The sequence below is a fragment of the Phodopus roborovskii genome, unplaced genomic scaffold, assembly GCF_943737965.1.
Source record: "Phodopus roborovskii unplaced genomic scaffold, PHOROB, whole genome shotgun sequence".
NCBI lineage: Eukaryota > Metazoa > Chordata > Mammalia > Rodentia > Cricetidae > Phodopus > Phodopus roborovskii.
The window spans coordinates 30870746-30884523 of NW_026126482.1; the positions used below are offsets into that span (position 1 = coordinate 30870746).

At 38.8% G+C, this 13778-nt stretch overlaps 1 protein-coding gene across 1 annotated transcript in view; it reads left to right on the forward strand.

Moving 5' to 3' along the window:
* Cdkal1 (CDK5 regulatory subunit associated protein 1 like 1) overlaps positions 1–13778 on the forward strand; it is a 541752-nt gene that overhangs the window by 346621 nt on the left and 181353 nt on the right. Inside the window, exon 11 of the mRNA XM_051194503.1 lies at positions 3117–3262. Coding sequence (XP_051050460.1) covers positions 3117–3262 — 146 coding nt within the window. The remainder of the gene's footprint in view (positions 1–3116; positions 3263–13778) is intronic.

Consider the following 13778-nt stretch of genomic DNA (forward strand, 5'->3'; position numbering starts at 1 on the left):
AGCTCTGTCTTAAGTATTAACCCATTTCTATGTATTTTCATGTGGTCTTACCGAGAGTGGAGGAATGGCGGTTCTGTTCTCTCCAGACTCTCCATCTTGACGACTCCTTACTACTTCCTCTCTCCTCCTTGTCTCCTAGCCCTCCTCTCTTGCTTTCCTATTGGCCAACAGTGCTTTAGTCATTAACCAGTATGAGAAACATATACAGAATGACATCTCCCATCATATCTGAGTTTGTCAGTCTCGGCAGCAAGCACCTTCACCCGTTGAGCCATCTCACCAGGTCCTTGACTCTATATTTCAATTCCTCTAAGAATTCTTAGTGTCATAGGAAACCTTGTTGAAGTATATACAACATTCCAAATTTGTGAAGCATGTAATGTCATGCAGAGAGTGCCTGCTAACAGCAAAGCTTTTTTTTTTTTTTTTTTTTTTTTTTTTTTTTTCAGAACAGAAGAAGAAAAAAGCCACCATGTTTCTTTTACTGCTTTCTTCTGGTGACCATTTTGATATAGAAGCTGGCATTTTGTTCTAGGACTGAGTCATATCCAGAGCTGTGCCCTCTTCACAGTCTGTGTCCACCCTGAGTGCTTTGCAAGATGTGCATTTTTTTCTTGCCCAGTCCTGGTGAACATTATTTAGAACTCATTGTATAGCTCAATACATATTGTCTCCTCTTCCATGCTAGTCCAGTGGCCAACTTGCTGAGAAGCTCTTTTTATTGATGCTTTTCTATTAATTTTATGATGCTATGTTCCCATGAGCCTGTTATAGCTTCTAAGAAAGTGGAGTGTAGGTAATTCATGATTTATGTGTGTTGTACTGACTGTTTAAGCAAATCTAGATTATTTTAATGCATTTTAATAGTAGCCCAGTGGCTCTGTGAAATGGTGTTTTCACCATCTGCATTTCACAGATGAGGAACTCCAGGCACAGAAACTGCAAAAGTAACTACATTTTGCTACCATTGTGTAAGTTCAGATACCAATTCCAGGCTACCACAGATATGTCCAAAAGCATCTAAACCTTTGAGTCCTGCTTCTTGAGAAAGGAGATCTTACAGGTCTTTCTCTAAAGCTTTTGATTTGTTGATCTTCAGGTGTGAAATAACAGAAAGGTAGTGCCTTAATTAGGGTTTCTGTTGCTGTGAAGGAAAACCATGACCATGCTCAGTCTTATAAAGGAAAGTATTTAATTGGGTTGGCTTACAGTTTTAGAGGTTTAGTCTGTTGTTGATATTTTGCTATTTTGGCTTTTTGAGGGACCACTCAGCTCCCAAGTAAATCATACCTGTAGACTTATTCTTAGTTATGAATACCCAGTCTTACCTTGGCTTGTTTCTAGCCTGCTTTTTTTTTAAAAAAAAAAAAAAAAAATACTTAAATTAACCCATCTACTTTTTCCCTCTGGGCTTTTATCTTTCTTTTGTATATCTTACTTTTCTTCTTGCTCCCTGGCTGGGTGGCTCAGTGGCTTAGTGGCTCAGAGGCTGGGTGGCTAGCCACCCTCCCCTCCTCTCTTGTTCTCTCCTCTTCCTCATTTCTCTTATTCATAATCTTTGCCTGCCAGCCCCACCTATCCTTGATCCTGCCTCGCTATTGGCCATTCAGTCCTACATCTTGATTTGAAAGCAACAGGAAGTGAACTGAACTAGGCAAAGCTTGAGCATAGGAGAACTCATAGCCCACCCCACAGTGACATACTTCTTCCAATAAGGCCACACCTCCTAATAGTACCTCTCCCTATGGGACAAGCATTCAAACACATGAGTCTGTGGGGTTCATTCCTATTCAAACCATCACAGATAGGAGTCATAGCAGATAGCCAACATTTTCACTTCAGAGCAAGAAAATTGTGCTCCCTCAGACAGGCTCCTGACCATGGAGCTGCAGATGGGTTTTGCTAATTCATTAGAAACCCAGCTTCAGTTATTAATAGGCTATTCACAGCCAGGTGCGTATGTTTACTAATTCCTTACTAAGGTTTACTAATTCCTTCAGGAGACCCCACAGATACAAGGCAGTTATGAGTAACTCATAACTTTCTCCTAAGAAGGTGGCTCATTGGAGTCTACCTCTCTGCTTGAGCTTTGGCAAGAATGCTAATGTTCCACCCAGGGAAAGGAAAACAGGTAGCAAGGATTTGGTGTGGTCTGCTTATGTGACTGCCTTGAGAATGAATGAAGGGTGAGAAGACATAAGCTGGCTTTTTGACACCATAGGGTCCTTCAACACATTGTTCTAAAGATGAAACAATGTAAGGGATATGAGAGACTGCTGTACTGTGTACTACACTGTACTGTTCTGTAACGTGAGAGCTAGATACCCTTGTGCACATTCACGTTAAAAACCTGCACCGTTTGAACATTTTTTTTTCATGACTTAGACTTTTCATTCTTTCTGACACCACTTTGTATTCTCAGAAGAGGTTTAAAACAGACTTGCTTAGTTTCCCTAAGATTTGCTCTCTTTAATTTTGCAGCATATATAATCCCCCTTCCTCATCTCTTCCTCCTCATCCTTCCTCTCCACTGCTTTCTGGTCTTTTGAACACTGCCTCTTACACTCACATATCCAGTAGTATGCTGGCTTTATTTATTATCTGGCCACATACATGTCTTTCCAACTGTATATATGCAAAACGTTTTATCAGTAACTAAATTTAAATGTAAGATAAAAAGGAAAGAAAGAATGCTGGAAACTCTCATCTTCAGCAGTGAAAAAGTATAATTTGAACTTCGTTAAGCTGTTTAACTTCTTAAGCTGTTTAACTACTGAAGCTTCTTCTGCTAATGTCATTTAGGAGAGTAGAAATTTATGCGAGGAAAAAGGAATGCTGGTTAATTTTGAAGCACTCAAAAATATCTTTTCTCTGGCTTTATCTGATTTTACATATTTTTTAATAATTGTAAAAAATAGTGAACAAGTAAGCAATTCTCCCATAGAACTCTCCAAAAGGTATTCCAAACACCTTGCGCCTGCTGATGCTGCCTTAGAGTCAGAATGATCAGCCCATTTTTGAGTATTTGTTCACTAGTTCTTATATGTGTAGATCTGAAGGAAAGATTTGTCTCATATTTATAAAATGATGAATGTTTTTCCTACCATCTCTCTAAGGAAATGGCCAAAATCCTCAACCACCCCAGAGTCTACGCTTTTCTCCACATCCCGGTGCAGTCTGCCTCTGATAGTGTGCTCATGGACATGAAGAGAGAGTACTGTGTGGCTGACTTCAAAAGAGTTGTGGATTTTCTCAAGGAGAAGTAAGTCTGTTAGCACTTTGGAAAATAATCATTTCTTTCTGTCTTCCTGAGGTGTGTGACAGCAGGGCATTTACTACAGCCTTACAGTTAAGGTGCCCTGCAAGGGCAAGACGCCGGAAGCTCTCAAAGCCTCCAGTTTCCTTGGGGCCCTTGATGTGGTTTCTTCTCTCCTCTTCCGTGTGTGCACAAAGTACTGTTGGTTTGTGTGAGCTTGCCTGCCTTCCAAGGCAGTTCAAATTGTGATTATTTTCATACCTGACCTGCTGGCTAAATATGCCCTTCACTAGCCTTTACATCTCCTTTCATGTGGCCTTTTGAAGTTGTGAGCTGGCTTTGACTTGGAAGAAGGGACCAAGTCTGTCACTACAGAGTGGAACATTTTCTCCTGACTAGTATTTTCACAGCATCTGGAATGTCCTTGCCCGTACACACTGATCCCTATAGTTAACTTGAGTACTTGCAGTCTACTGGGAGTCTAGAGGATTCTATTTTCTTCACTTCAAATTGCTGTTGACCAAAATTAAGGCATATTTACACAATCTCAGACTTGAGTTATAATTTTGTTTCCACAGAAAAACACTTGCAGCCCATAATTATGTTCTTCAAAATCTCCCTTCCAAACATGGACTGCATTTTATGATTAGACAAGGCAGGAAACAGAGGTGCTGGCCATGGTCACCCAGACCCTCCTCAAATCTATGGCACCATCATCACCTCAAGATTGTATCATTTATCTTGGCACATTTGTGGTGTGGTTTTCTCTACTGTCCGTAATTTATGTTTTACCCCCAATGTTGTTGTTTCTATCTTGTTATTCATAATTATGTGGTCTTGTGCCACATCGATGACCTACATGGTTATGATTGCTTTATACAAATTGTAAGCAATTATTTTTTCCACCTTTAATTGCTCACTAATTTTTATGGCATGCACTGTTACAGATTTTCTCATTTCCTCTTCTCATCTTCCTTTAACATGTCTTTTAATTTTTTTCCCACCTCTAGGCATGTCTTGATTATTCTAATCACCAAGAATAAAGACATTTAGGATCCATTCAAAACAAATAGGGCTAGTTGTTTAAATATTCAAAATGAAATAGAAAGAAATAGGATTGTAAAATTCTAGCATTAAGTCTGAACAGCCTTTAAAGTAACACAGAATCAGTGCAAATCCTGTCCATCTTCTACACTCTTAGATTTTGAGTAGAACTGGCCCAAGCTAAATAATGTAGATTTTTGTGCCAAGAATTTACCATATCTTTTCCTTGCATTTGTGGTTGCTTTTGTAGGAAAACTTGTCTCATGTAATAAAGTCCTTTTATGCACTGTAACACTGAAGGAGGTTTTCCAAATAGCAAGTGAATTCCTGCATAATTTCTTACCCTCTATGTATTAAAGTGGCAGCTAAGGAGTGTGCATATTTCATACATATTATACAACATTTTACCAATGTAGACAAGCATTACCTTGTGCTGAATAGAGCAAGTTCCCTCTGTTGAGTTAATGTGATAAAGTAAGACTGAGGACTCAAGAGTTCTATTCTGCCCCAGTTTGTGTAGGTGCTGATTAAGTTGTCTGGGAAATCATTTCGCTGACCAAATCAGGCAATAGTTTCACAGCACATTCCAGCCTTTTGTGTTGCTCTGAAGATTGACCTGTTGAATATGTTGCATCTTGAACATTTCCAGCAGTCTCCATGTATAACAGCCCAATGTGAGTCACATTAAGATGATAGAAAGTCATCCCTTCCCATTTTTCATTGACTAAAGTGAGTCTTTCTCTTGTAATCTCAATTATCTGTGGCATTTTTGTAGCTTCCCAAGGTGTATTTGACTAGCTTAAGATCTTTGAACGAAGGGCACTAACAGTATCATTTCCTGTGATGTTTCCAACATCACAGACTGCAGAGATCCCTATAGAATCTAGGTACTAAGGATGCCTGGAGAATATATGCCATCCCACACATGTGCATCCATAATTTCAGTTTCAATGGCTACAAGTACGGAGTACAAAGTATGATGCTAGCCACTCTACCTCTGCAGGAGATTTTTCAATTGACTAAGCATTGTCCTCATATAACAAGGACAAAAGTAAACCTGGTATAGTGGATTTCACAGTTAATGAAGTTAAATGAAAAGTAGAATGCAGTGGAAAGCTGTATGAGAAACCCAATAAGATAACTGGGAATCCTCAGGTACCCTATAAATCATTGTCACTGTGCATAAAGCAGTCCTTGCATGATTTTAGAAAGTTCAGAACCATAAAACCAGGGAGAAGTAGCCCATCTCTACTCATGAAGGCAATGCAAAACAGCTCTGTTCTCTGGCAGAGAAACAGCTTGTCCAGCCCCTTGAGGAGACTCATTCATCCAGTGAATAATTCTGTTATTATGGGCAGTTAGCAATAGATGGAATATTTACAATGGTTAATACTCATTATATAATTCCTTACCCCATTAAAAACTTATTTTAGAAGTCCTAGGGATTATTTTAAGACTAATAATATTGGTTTGTCTAGTATTTTTTACTGTTCAGTATGCCATTTTTTTTCCTTAGAGAGCTCCACACATCCTAAATTGCGTCTAGCAGTTGATCACTAAATGGTTCTGATGTAATCTGGTGTATTTGATGTTTTCCTCTTCTCTTTACTTTATTTCCCTTTATTTATTAATTAATTTTGTTATTTGACAATAACATGCACAGAAGTGTGTTCCTTCTACTATATATCTCATTCCCGTAAAAATCTTTGGAGCCTTTTGTAATGGATCTTTAACAAATGGGAATCATTGTGGGGCTCTCAGATCTATATGCTGTGAATGAGGGATGAAGCATTTCCCAATCTGTATCCTCAAAAAGCTAACCTTTACCACAACCTACAGCATTAAGTCTCGAATCCACAGATTTAGGGAGTTTACCTTGTGGTGAAGACTCTTTGAATACAAATTTAAAGGTCTTTATTGAGCCAGCTGCTCGCACAGTGAAGTGTAGGTGAACTCTTTTTAATTAATTTTCTTTTACAGTTGAAAATGGTCCGTCTTTTAGCTCAGAACGAGCTGAATTTACCTGTGAGCCAACTTGTAGCTGATTCATTATTCTCTTCAGTTGTTTGAAAGTTGGCAGCTATTATCATAACAGCAGCTGGGTTGAAGATAACCTGGTAGGGTTGGCACATGTTGAGGCATATGGGAATTTATTAAATCATGCAGCCTTTGCAAAAAAAAGGGGGGGTGTCTAAATTACTTGATATGCTCATTTAAAACAGCTGGCCACAAGCAGAGAGTCATATGACTTGAAGTCAACTCAGATTTATTAGCCCAGCAGATGCTTTTATTTAAATGAATTGATGGTTTCTTGAAATGCATGGTGGGCTTTGTAGGAATGTGCAGAGAACTGTTAAAGCAATACAGGCAGTTCTGTTCTTTTTTTTTTTTAAGTCTGCTTTTATATTTTAATAGATGTATCATACATTTTACTTCTTAATGTATTCCTGATATTTTAAAAACTAAAATTTGAATCAATCCCTTCTTTTCTGTGGTATTTCTGGAGTATTTCCCCCAATTTGAGGGTTTTTTTTTTTTTAAACTATGTTATGTTAGGTAGTGTTCTTAGGATTCTCTGACTTTGGGGTCTGTTATAAATGGTGTTAGTTGGCTTCCCCCTCATTCCCAGCTGCGCTGGAAAAAAGCATCATACTAATCTATGCACCTACTGGATTATCTTCCTTTCCTATCATTAGTTTGAGTTACCAAGTGCCCATTACCAGAACATACTGGGGGAAAGATGAAGTGTGTTAAAATTGTGTGTTTTTCTCCCTACCTTGTCCATCTAGCTTTATTCCTAGTGGCTTAGAAAGGTAAGTGGTAATTGGATATGGTGACTCATGCCTGTAATCCCAGTGCTTGGAAGGGTGAGGTAGGAGGATGGACACAATTTCAAGACCAGCCTATTTTACAGAATGAGATCATATCTCAAAAACAGGAGGAAAGATTAAACAGAAAAAGGAAAAAAAAAAAAAAAAAAAAAAAAAAAAAAAAAAGACCTGTAAGTAGCAGTATGTGTCAGAATAAAAAATAATCAGAATAAAGAGAAATAAAAGGTACCATCTAGGGAGGAGTAGATAGTTATAGTTTCCTCCAGCTGCATTTCCAGATGTGTTGGTGTTCAGTGAATAAGCTCCTCTGAAATAATGTCCTTAGAAATGTTCTGTGGCTTTCCTGGATTATGTCATTTCTGATGTCTCTAACTAGGCTGTTATTTGGGTGTCCCTGGTGTCTTGTTCACTAGTTTATCGTTGTCATTTTGCTCATTTGCTGTACAAAGTGGTGTTCTCTTCACTTCTTTCTGTTCAGAATTTTTAACAGAGTAAGTCTATTTCATTTGAACAAGTGCCAGGTAGAAAAACACATTGACTTTGCAATGTGTGCTCCATTCACAATTGGAGAATTTTTTTATTAATTATTTATATTCCAATCCCAGTTCCCCTTTCCTCCTTGGCTCCTTCTCCCCCCACCCCCTCTACCACCCATCTGCTACCCAGAGAGGGTAAGGCCTCCCTAGGAAGTCTACTAAGTCTGTCCCATCATCTAGTTGAGGCAGGACCAAATACCTCTCCATCACCCATACCTCTGTGTCTAGGCTCAGCATGGTATCTCTCCACATAGAATGGGCTCCACTAAGTCAGTTTGTGCATTAGAGTTCGGTCTTGGACTCACTGCCAGTAGCCTCATCTATTGTCTCAGCTGCACCATCATCACCTAAATTAAGGGAGTCTAGTTCGGTCTTAAGCAGGTTCCCTATTTGTTAGATCAGAGTCAGTGATTTCTCACCAGCTCTGGTCAACTGATTCTTTGGGTTTCCCCATCATGGTCTTGACTCCTTTGTTCAATATGTTTGCTTCTCCCTCTCTTCAATTGTACTCCAGGAGCTTGGTCCAGTGGTGAGTTGTAGATTTCTGCATCTGCTTCTGAAAGAGGATCCTGGCTACTCTGGGCTTATGGATTGGAGGCTGGGTATCTTTTGCTTTATGTCTGATATCCAGTTATGAGTGAGCACATACTATATTTGTCTTTCTGATTTTGGGTTACCTCACTCGGGATTTTTTTTTTTTTTTTTTTTTTTAAGCTCTGTCCGTTTGCCTGCGAATTTTAGGATGCCATTGTTTCTTACTGCTGAGTAGTACTCCGTTGTGTAAATATACCACATTTTCGTTATCCATTCTTCATTTGAGGGGCATCTAAGTTGTTTCCAAGATGTGGCTATTATGAATAATGTTGCTGTGAACATAGTTGAGCAAATGTCTTTGTGGTGTGAATGTGCCTCCTTTGGGTATGTGCCCAACAGTGGTATTACAGAGTCTTGAGGTAGGTTGGTCCCTAATTTTCTGAGAAATCCCCATACTGATTTCCACAGCTGCTGTACACATCTCTACCAGCAATGAAGGAGTGTTCCCCTTTTCCCACATCCTTTCCAGCATAAGCTGCCAGTGGTGTTTTTTTATCTTAGCCATTCTGATCTGGGTAGGATGGAATCTCAAAGTGGTTTTGATTTGTATTTTCTGGGTAAATTTTTTATCATGTGTTTTAATACCATATGATGTTGTGAGCACCCCAAGTTCAATTAATTTGTTTTAAAATTAGTATATTGTCTATTGTTCCCAGTTTCTTCTAGCCTGATTAAGAGATATTGTCACACCATTCCTACCATTCCTGCCATTTTCTAGCCTTTATGATTGTGTTATCTTCTCAGAAAACAAAAGGCTGTCATCCTCTGAACCTTGGTACAGTTTTCCTACCTCAGTGCTTTGCCCCTCAAACACAGGTCTGAGTGCAGATCTGTGAAGTAGGATGTCTGTAATAAGAACCTTTTTTTTTTTTTTTTTTTTTTTGTCAGTGCTTTCATGGTCTAGTTGCATATTGTCTCATGATTACACCAGAGCTTATCCACATGGACAGTGAAAATGGTTTTAGTCTATATTATATGAAGTGAGTATTAGGGGAATGGGAATAATTTAAAAAGTTTTCCTGAAATCTGTAATAATAAACTAATGTGTAATAGGATGAGTCTGTCATTTTCAACTTGTGATTCTTATTCTGGTTCTAACATTAATTAAATGAAGCAAATGTAATAACAGCAATGATAACTTGATAATATTAAAGCCAGTACTTTAACACTTTTGTGCATTTACTTGTATGCTAAGAACCTTGCATGAATTAACATTTAATACTCAAGGAAATAGTTACTGAGTAATTTGTCCAAGGTCATGCAGTTAGCAACAGAACTTTTCATGCAAACCCAGGCTGTGTGATTGATTGTTCACCCAGTGCTCTGACTAGTGTGGTATGCTGTCTGGCAATAGAGACCACAATGTGGGTTCATCAGATAGTGAGAAGACAAAATGTGCAGTGTTTACTTAGGCTTGAGATGGTAAAGGCATGTGTGGATGTGAAACACATCTCCTTGGTATCTGATCTCATGATGTGGTCAGGCCAGCAAGTGTGTGAAAATACCTGCCTTGCAAGCTGGACAACCAAGGACCTGTGGAAGCAGAGAAGTAACTCTTGAAAATCATGCTTTGACTTCCACATGTGAACCTACATACATATATATATGGGTTTTATTAGAGTATCTTGCAGGCTGCCATCTGGCTAGTGTCAGCAATGACTGTCTCCTGATGGAAAGGCTGAGAAACTGATGGTTGTTCAGTCCAAGAGGCTGAATGTCTCATCTGGTCTTCAAAGTATGTTGGGATCCCAGAGAAGCAGGCTTTACTGCCAGAGAAGGAGAGCCTTAACAGCAGGTAGGTGACCTTGCCAGGGAGAGGGAGGTCAGGCAGGCAAAAAGCAAAAGGTTTTTCTTCAATGTCCTTTTATGGGGGCTGCCACCAGAAGGTGTGGCCCAGAATCAGGGTGTGTCTTCCCACTTCAAATGAGCCAATCAAGAATAACCCCTCCAGGTGTGCCCTTCAGCCTGGGTTTTAGTTGATTCCAGATGTGGGCAAATTGAAAACCAAGATTACCCATCACAGAGACCCAAGAATAACTAACCCACAGAGGCCAAGGGACATTGCAGTTTATAGAAAGACAGGTGGTAAGGGCTAAATGTCAGCCAGAGTGGCTGACTACCTGTGAACAAGCTATTTGTTATTGGATATATGAAAAAAAATATACAGAAAAATAAATTAGTATGCCGTCTTTTCCTCCTAGGATTCTGCTAAAGCTGTTGCCACATGCAAGTATCTAAAAAGATAAATCTTCATGTTCATATGTTAATAACTGTGTTGCATGCCCTAGCCAGGTGCTCAGTGTATGTTCAGACAGACCCTGAATATGCTTTTGTTCACATATCCACTGTATATAGCAATGAGGGCTGTGCATGACAAGTTTGATGAATGAATACCACTCACTTTGGAGACTTGGGGTGGTATCCTCATTCTACTATATGAAAGCTTTCTTTATGTATGAGAAATTTTACTGATCTTTTCATGTGAACTGGCAAATTATTATTCATATAATGTACTGCTCAGCCTTCTTGGAGATTCTGTGTTCTGGGAGTGCCTGCTAGCTAATTGCTAACAGAGATGGCCAGGTAGTTATTTACTGGTATGAGTATCTATGCATCAGTTCATTGAGCTCCCATATTGGCACATACAAGGAAGAAATTACTGTCTCCTTTTAACAGGGTAGGATATGAAGGCACAGGGAGGTTAAGTGACCAATTGCAGAGCTAGTAACTGAGCTCATATGAAAAGAAATTAGGAAAGATAGCTTAGCAATTAATAATAGTGTGTTCAATTAAACAGAATATTTAAAATGAAACAAGACATCTTCTAGACACACATAACCGTTTCCTTGTAGTCAACATCACTTTATATAGTCACTGGTAGTCCAGGCCGAAGGACATTGTATTAGAAGATAATGACCTCTGTAAGGATCTGACCATGAGAAGAATCTATGAATGAAACTATAGATTTCCCTTATGAAGTGTACATGTGAACATCTTCAAGTAAGACTCAGTACCAACCATTGTCACATCTTTTTATTTTTTTTAATTGTGTGTGTGTGTGTGTGTGTGTGTGTTACTATGATTATGTGCTCATGACTGCAGGTGCCCTTGGAAGACAGAGGTGATGGATTTCCTGGAGCTAGAGTTAAAGGCAGTTATAAACCACTTGATGTGGTTACTGGGAATTGAACTCTGATCTGGAAGAGTGGTATTTGCTCTTAACCACTGTGCCATCTCTCCAGTCAAAGTTTGTCTTATCTTGTAGCAATGTTTTCTTTTATAACGTATGTGGTTATAATTTTAAATTAAGTCAGTTTCTCCTCCTATGTGCAAAGTACAAGGAACATGAGACACAAATCCTTCTAGTCTCAGCCTGAATTCCTTTAGGTAGGCACCCAGCCTCCTGTGCAAGCCAAGGCGAGGGGGACCCAAGTCACTGCTCCTCTGCTTCTTTGGCTTTGTGCTTAGCATCATTCTCTATGTTTGTACATCCTTAAGCTTCATTATCTAAATAGTCTGCACTGAGGCAGAAGCTAGGTAACAGTGAAGGGGGATGTGCACATGGCAGGTAACCCTCTATGCGTGTGTGTGTGTGTGTGTGTGTGTGTGTGTGTGTGTATACAGTACTCATAACCCAATGTGTTACCCAGTCAGAAGCAAGCAGAAAGGAAATCAGTAGCCAACGTGTTTACAACTGTGAATCAAAATCACTGAGAATTAACATTCATTTCCAAAGAGCCAAACAGGATGTGGTAGCACACATCTGTTATCCCAGGACTAAGGAAGTTGAAACAAGAGGTTTTCCAGTTTGATGCCAGTCTGTCTGTCTACATAGCTGATTTTTACTTTAAAAAAAAAAAAAAAAAAAAAAAAAAAAAAGGAGCGAGAGAAAGAAAATGTATATGTTTTGTGGTAGTTTTATGTCAGATGCATATTTGGAGTGAAACATCAAGATGTGAGTAAAACTGTGTTCTAAGAGCTGATGCTTGTTCATTGTAGTTAATATACAGGTGGCTGCAGCCACAACATTAGGTTCCCTATACTGAAATCTATTAGTTCAGTTAAGAAATACAGGAATGGTTGGTATTTTTGTTGTTTTTATTTTTAATTTCATTTTCTGTCCAGAGGAAAATACTAAGTCTCAGGTCTTATATTTAAAAACATTTTTTAGATAAAAGTATAATTTGTTTGATCTTCTTTGTTATGTTCCTAATCCCACCAGTACAGGAAAAGGCTTTAACCAGATCACACTGGTGCACATGTGCCCATTTTTATGCATGTTAAAGTTACAGTCTGACTTATTTTCAAGGGAGAGAAGCAAAAGCAGTAGAATAAAGAAGTTAGTGGCTGATCTTTGAGTATCAATGAAGATCAGAGCTTGGCAGAGGGTGTGTGTAGAGCCCCAGGGTTACAGGATAGACCTTAAGTCCTATGGCCCAGGGTAGCTTTGATGTTCAGCTATCATTAGTAGGACTTTCTATCTCAAGGTTCTCAGTAACTAATTCAAAGTTAACCCTCAAGTCTGTGTTCCAAACACCAAAAGAGAGCATGCAAACGACACTGCGTGATAAATTCGTATTAATATGTGAGTCTTTGTTCATCTTGTTTGAATAGAGCATGGCTATGCCTAAGCACAAAGGAAGTTAGGAAATAATAGCATTTATTCCAGGCATCTATATATCTCTTTTTAGATTAAATGAATCAATTATTAAGGGGACACTAAGAATCTCTCTGTTAGATTATACAGTTTTTAGCTGCCCCTAAAAAGAATTGAATTTATATTTACTATTCTTATATACCATGCCTGGTTTTACACATTATGTCAATAATATTTATATTGTTGGTGACAGTTATTCTTTCTCTCCAAAACCAGGTATAATGGCACAGGCTTTTGGTCCCAGCAGTCAAGGGGCTAAGTCAATAGGAACGCACACACACACACACACACACACACACACACACACACACACACACACACCCCTTCGTGAAGACCTAAAGAACCTTCTGCCTATGAGGCAGAAGACATGTTTCGGTATATAATGCTAAGCAGCCCTCCTCCCTTGTGAGCAACTACCTTGATGGCTTAAAATTGAAGTTGTGTTTCTAGTGGTTACTTTTATTTATTGTTGCCCTGTTTTTCTTTTTGTAAGTAGGGGGTGACTCCAGTCCTCCTTTTGTGGTCATTTCAAGGCAATGGTAGGTTTGTATGGAGTGAGTTTATTGACTTAGTGGACAGAGGAGGCTGTGCCTGGTCTACCTTGTGTGACGTTTGCAGCATCTTTTATCATACATGTTTGTTACATAGTTTTTCTTTCCTTTCTTGTTTTTAATTAATTTATTTCTGTTATCTTAGTTACTAAATTATTGCTTTTCTTCCAGGGTCTCTCTTAGTTTCATAACAATCTAGTTCTACAGGAGCCCATTTGTTATAGTCCTGCAAGCATCCTATATGTATTCTACAATTCAGATTTGTGTCAAAATCTTCCTTCCTTTATGTCAGGTGTTGCGTGTAGAATT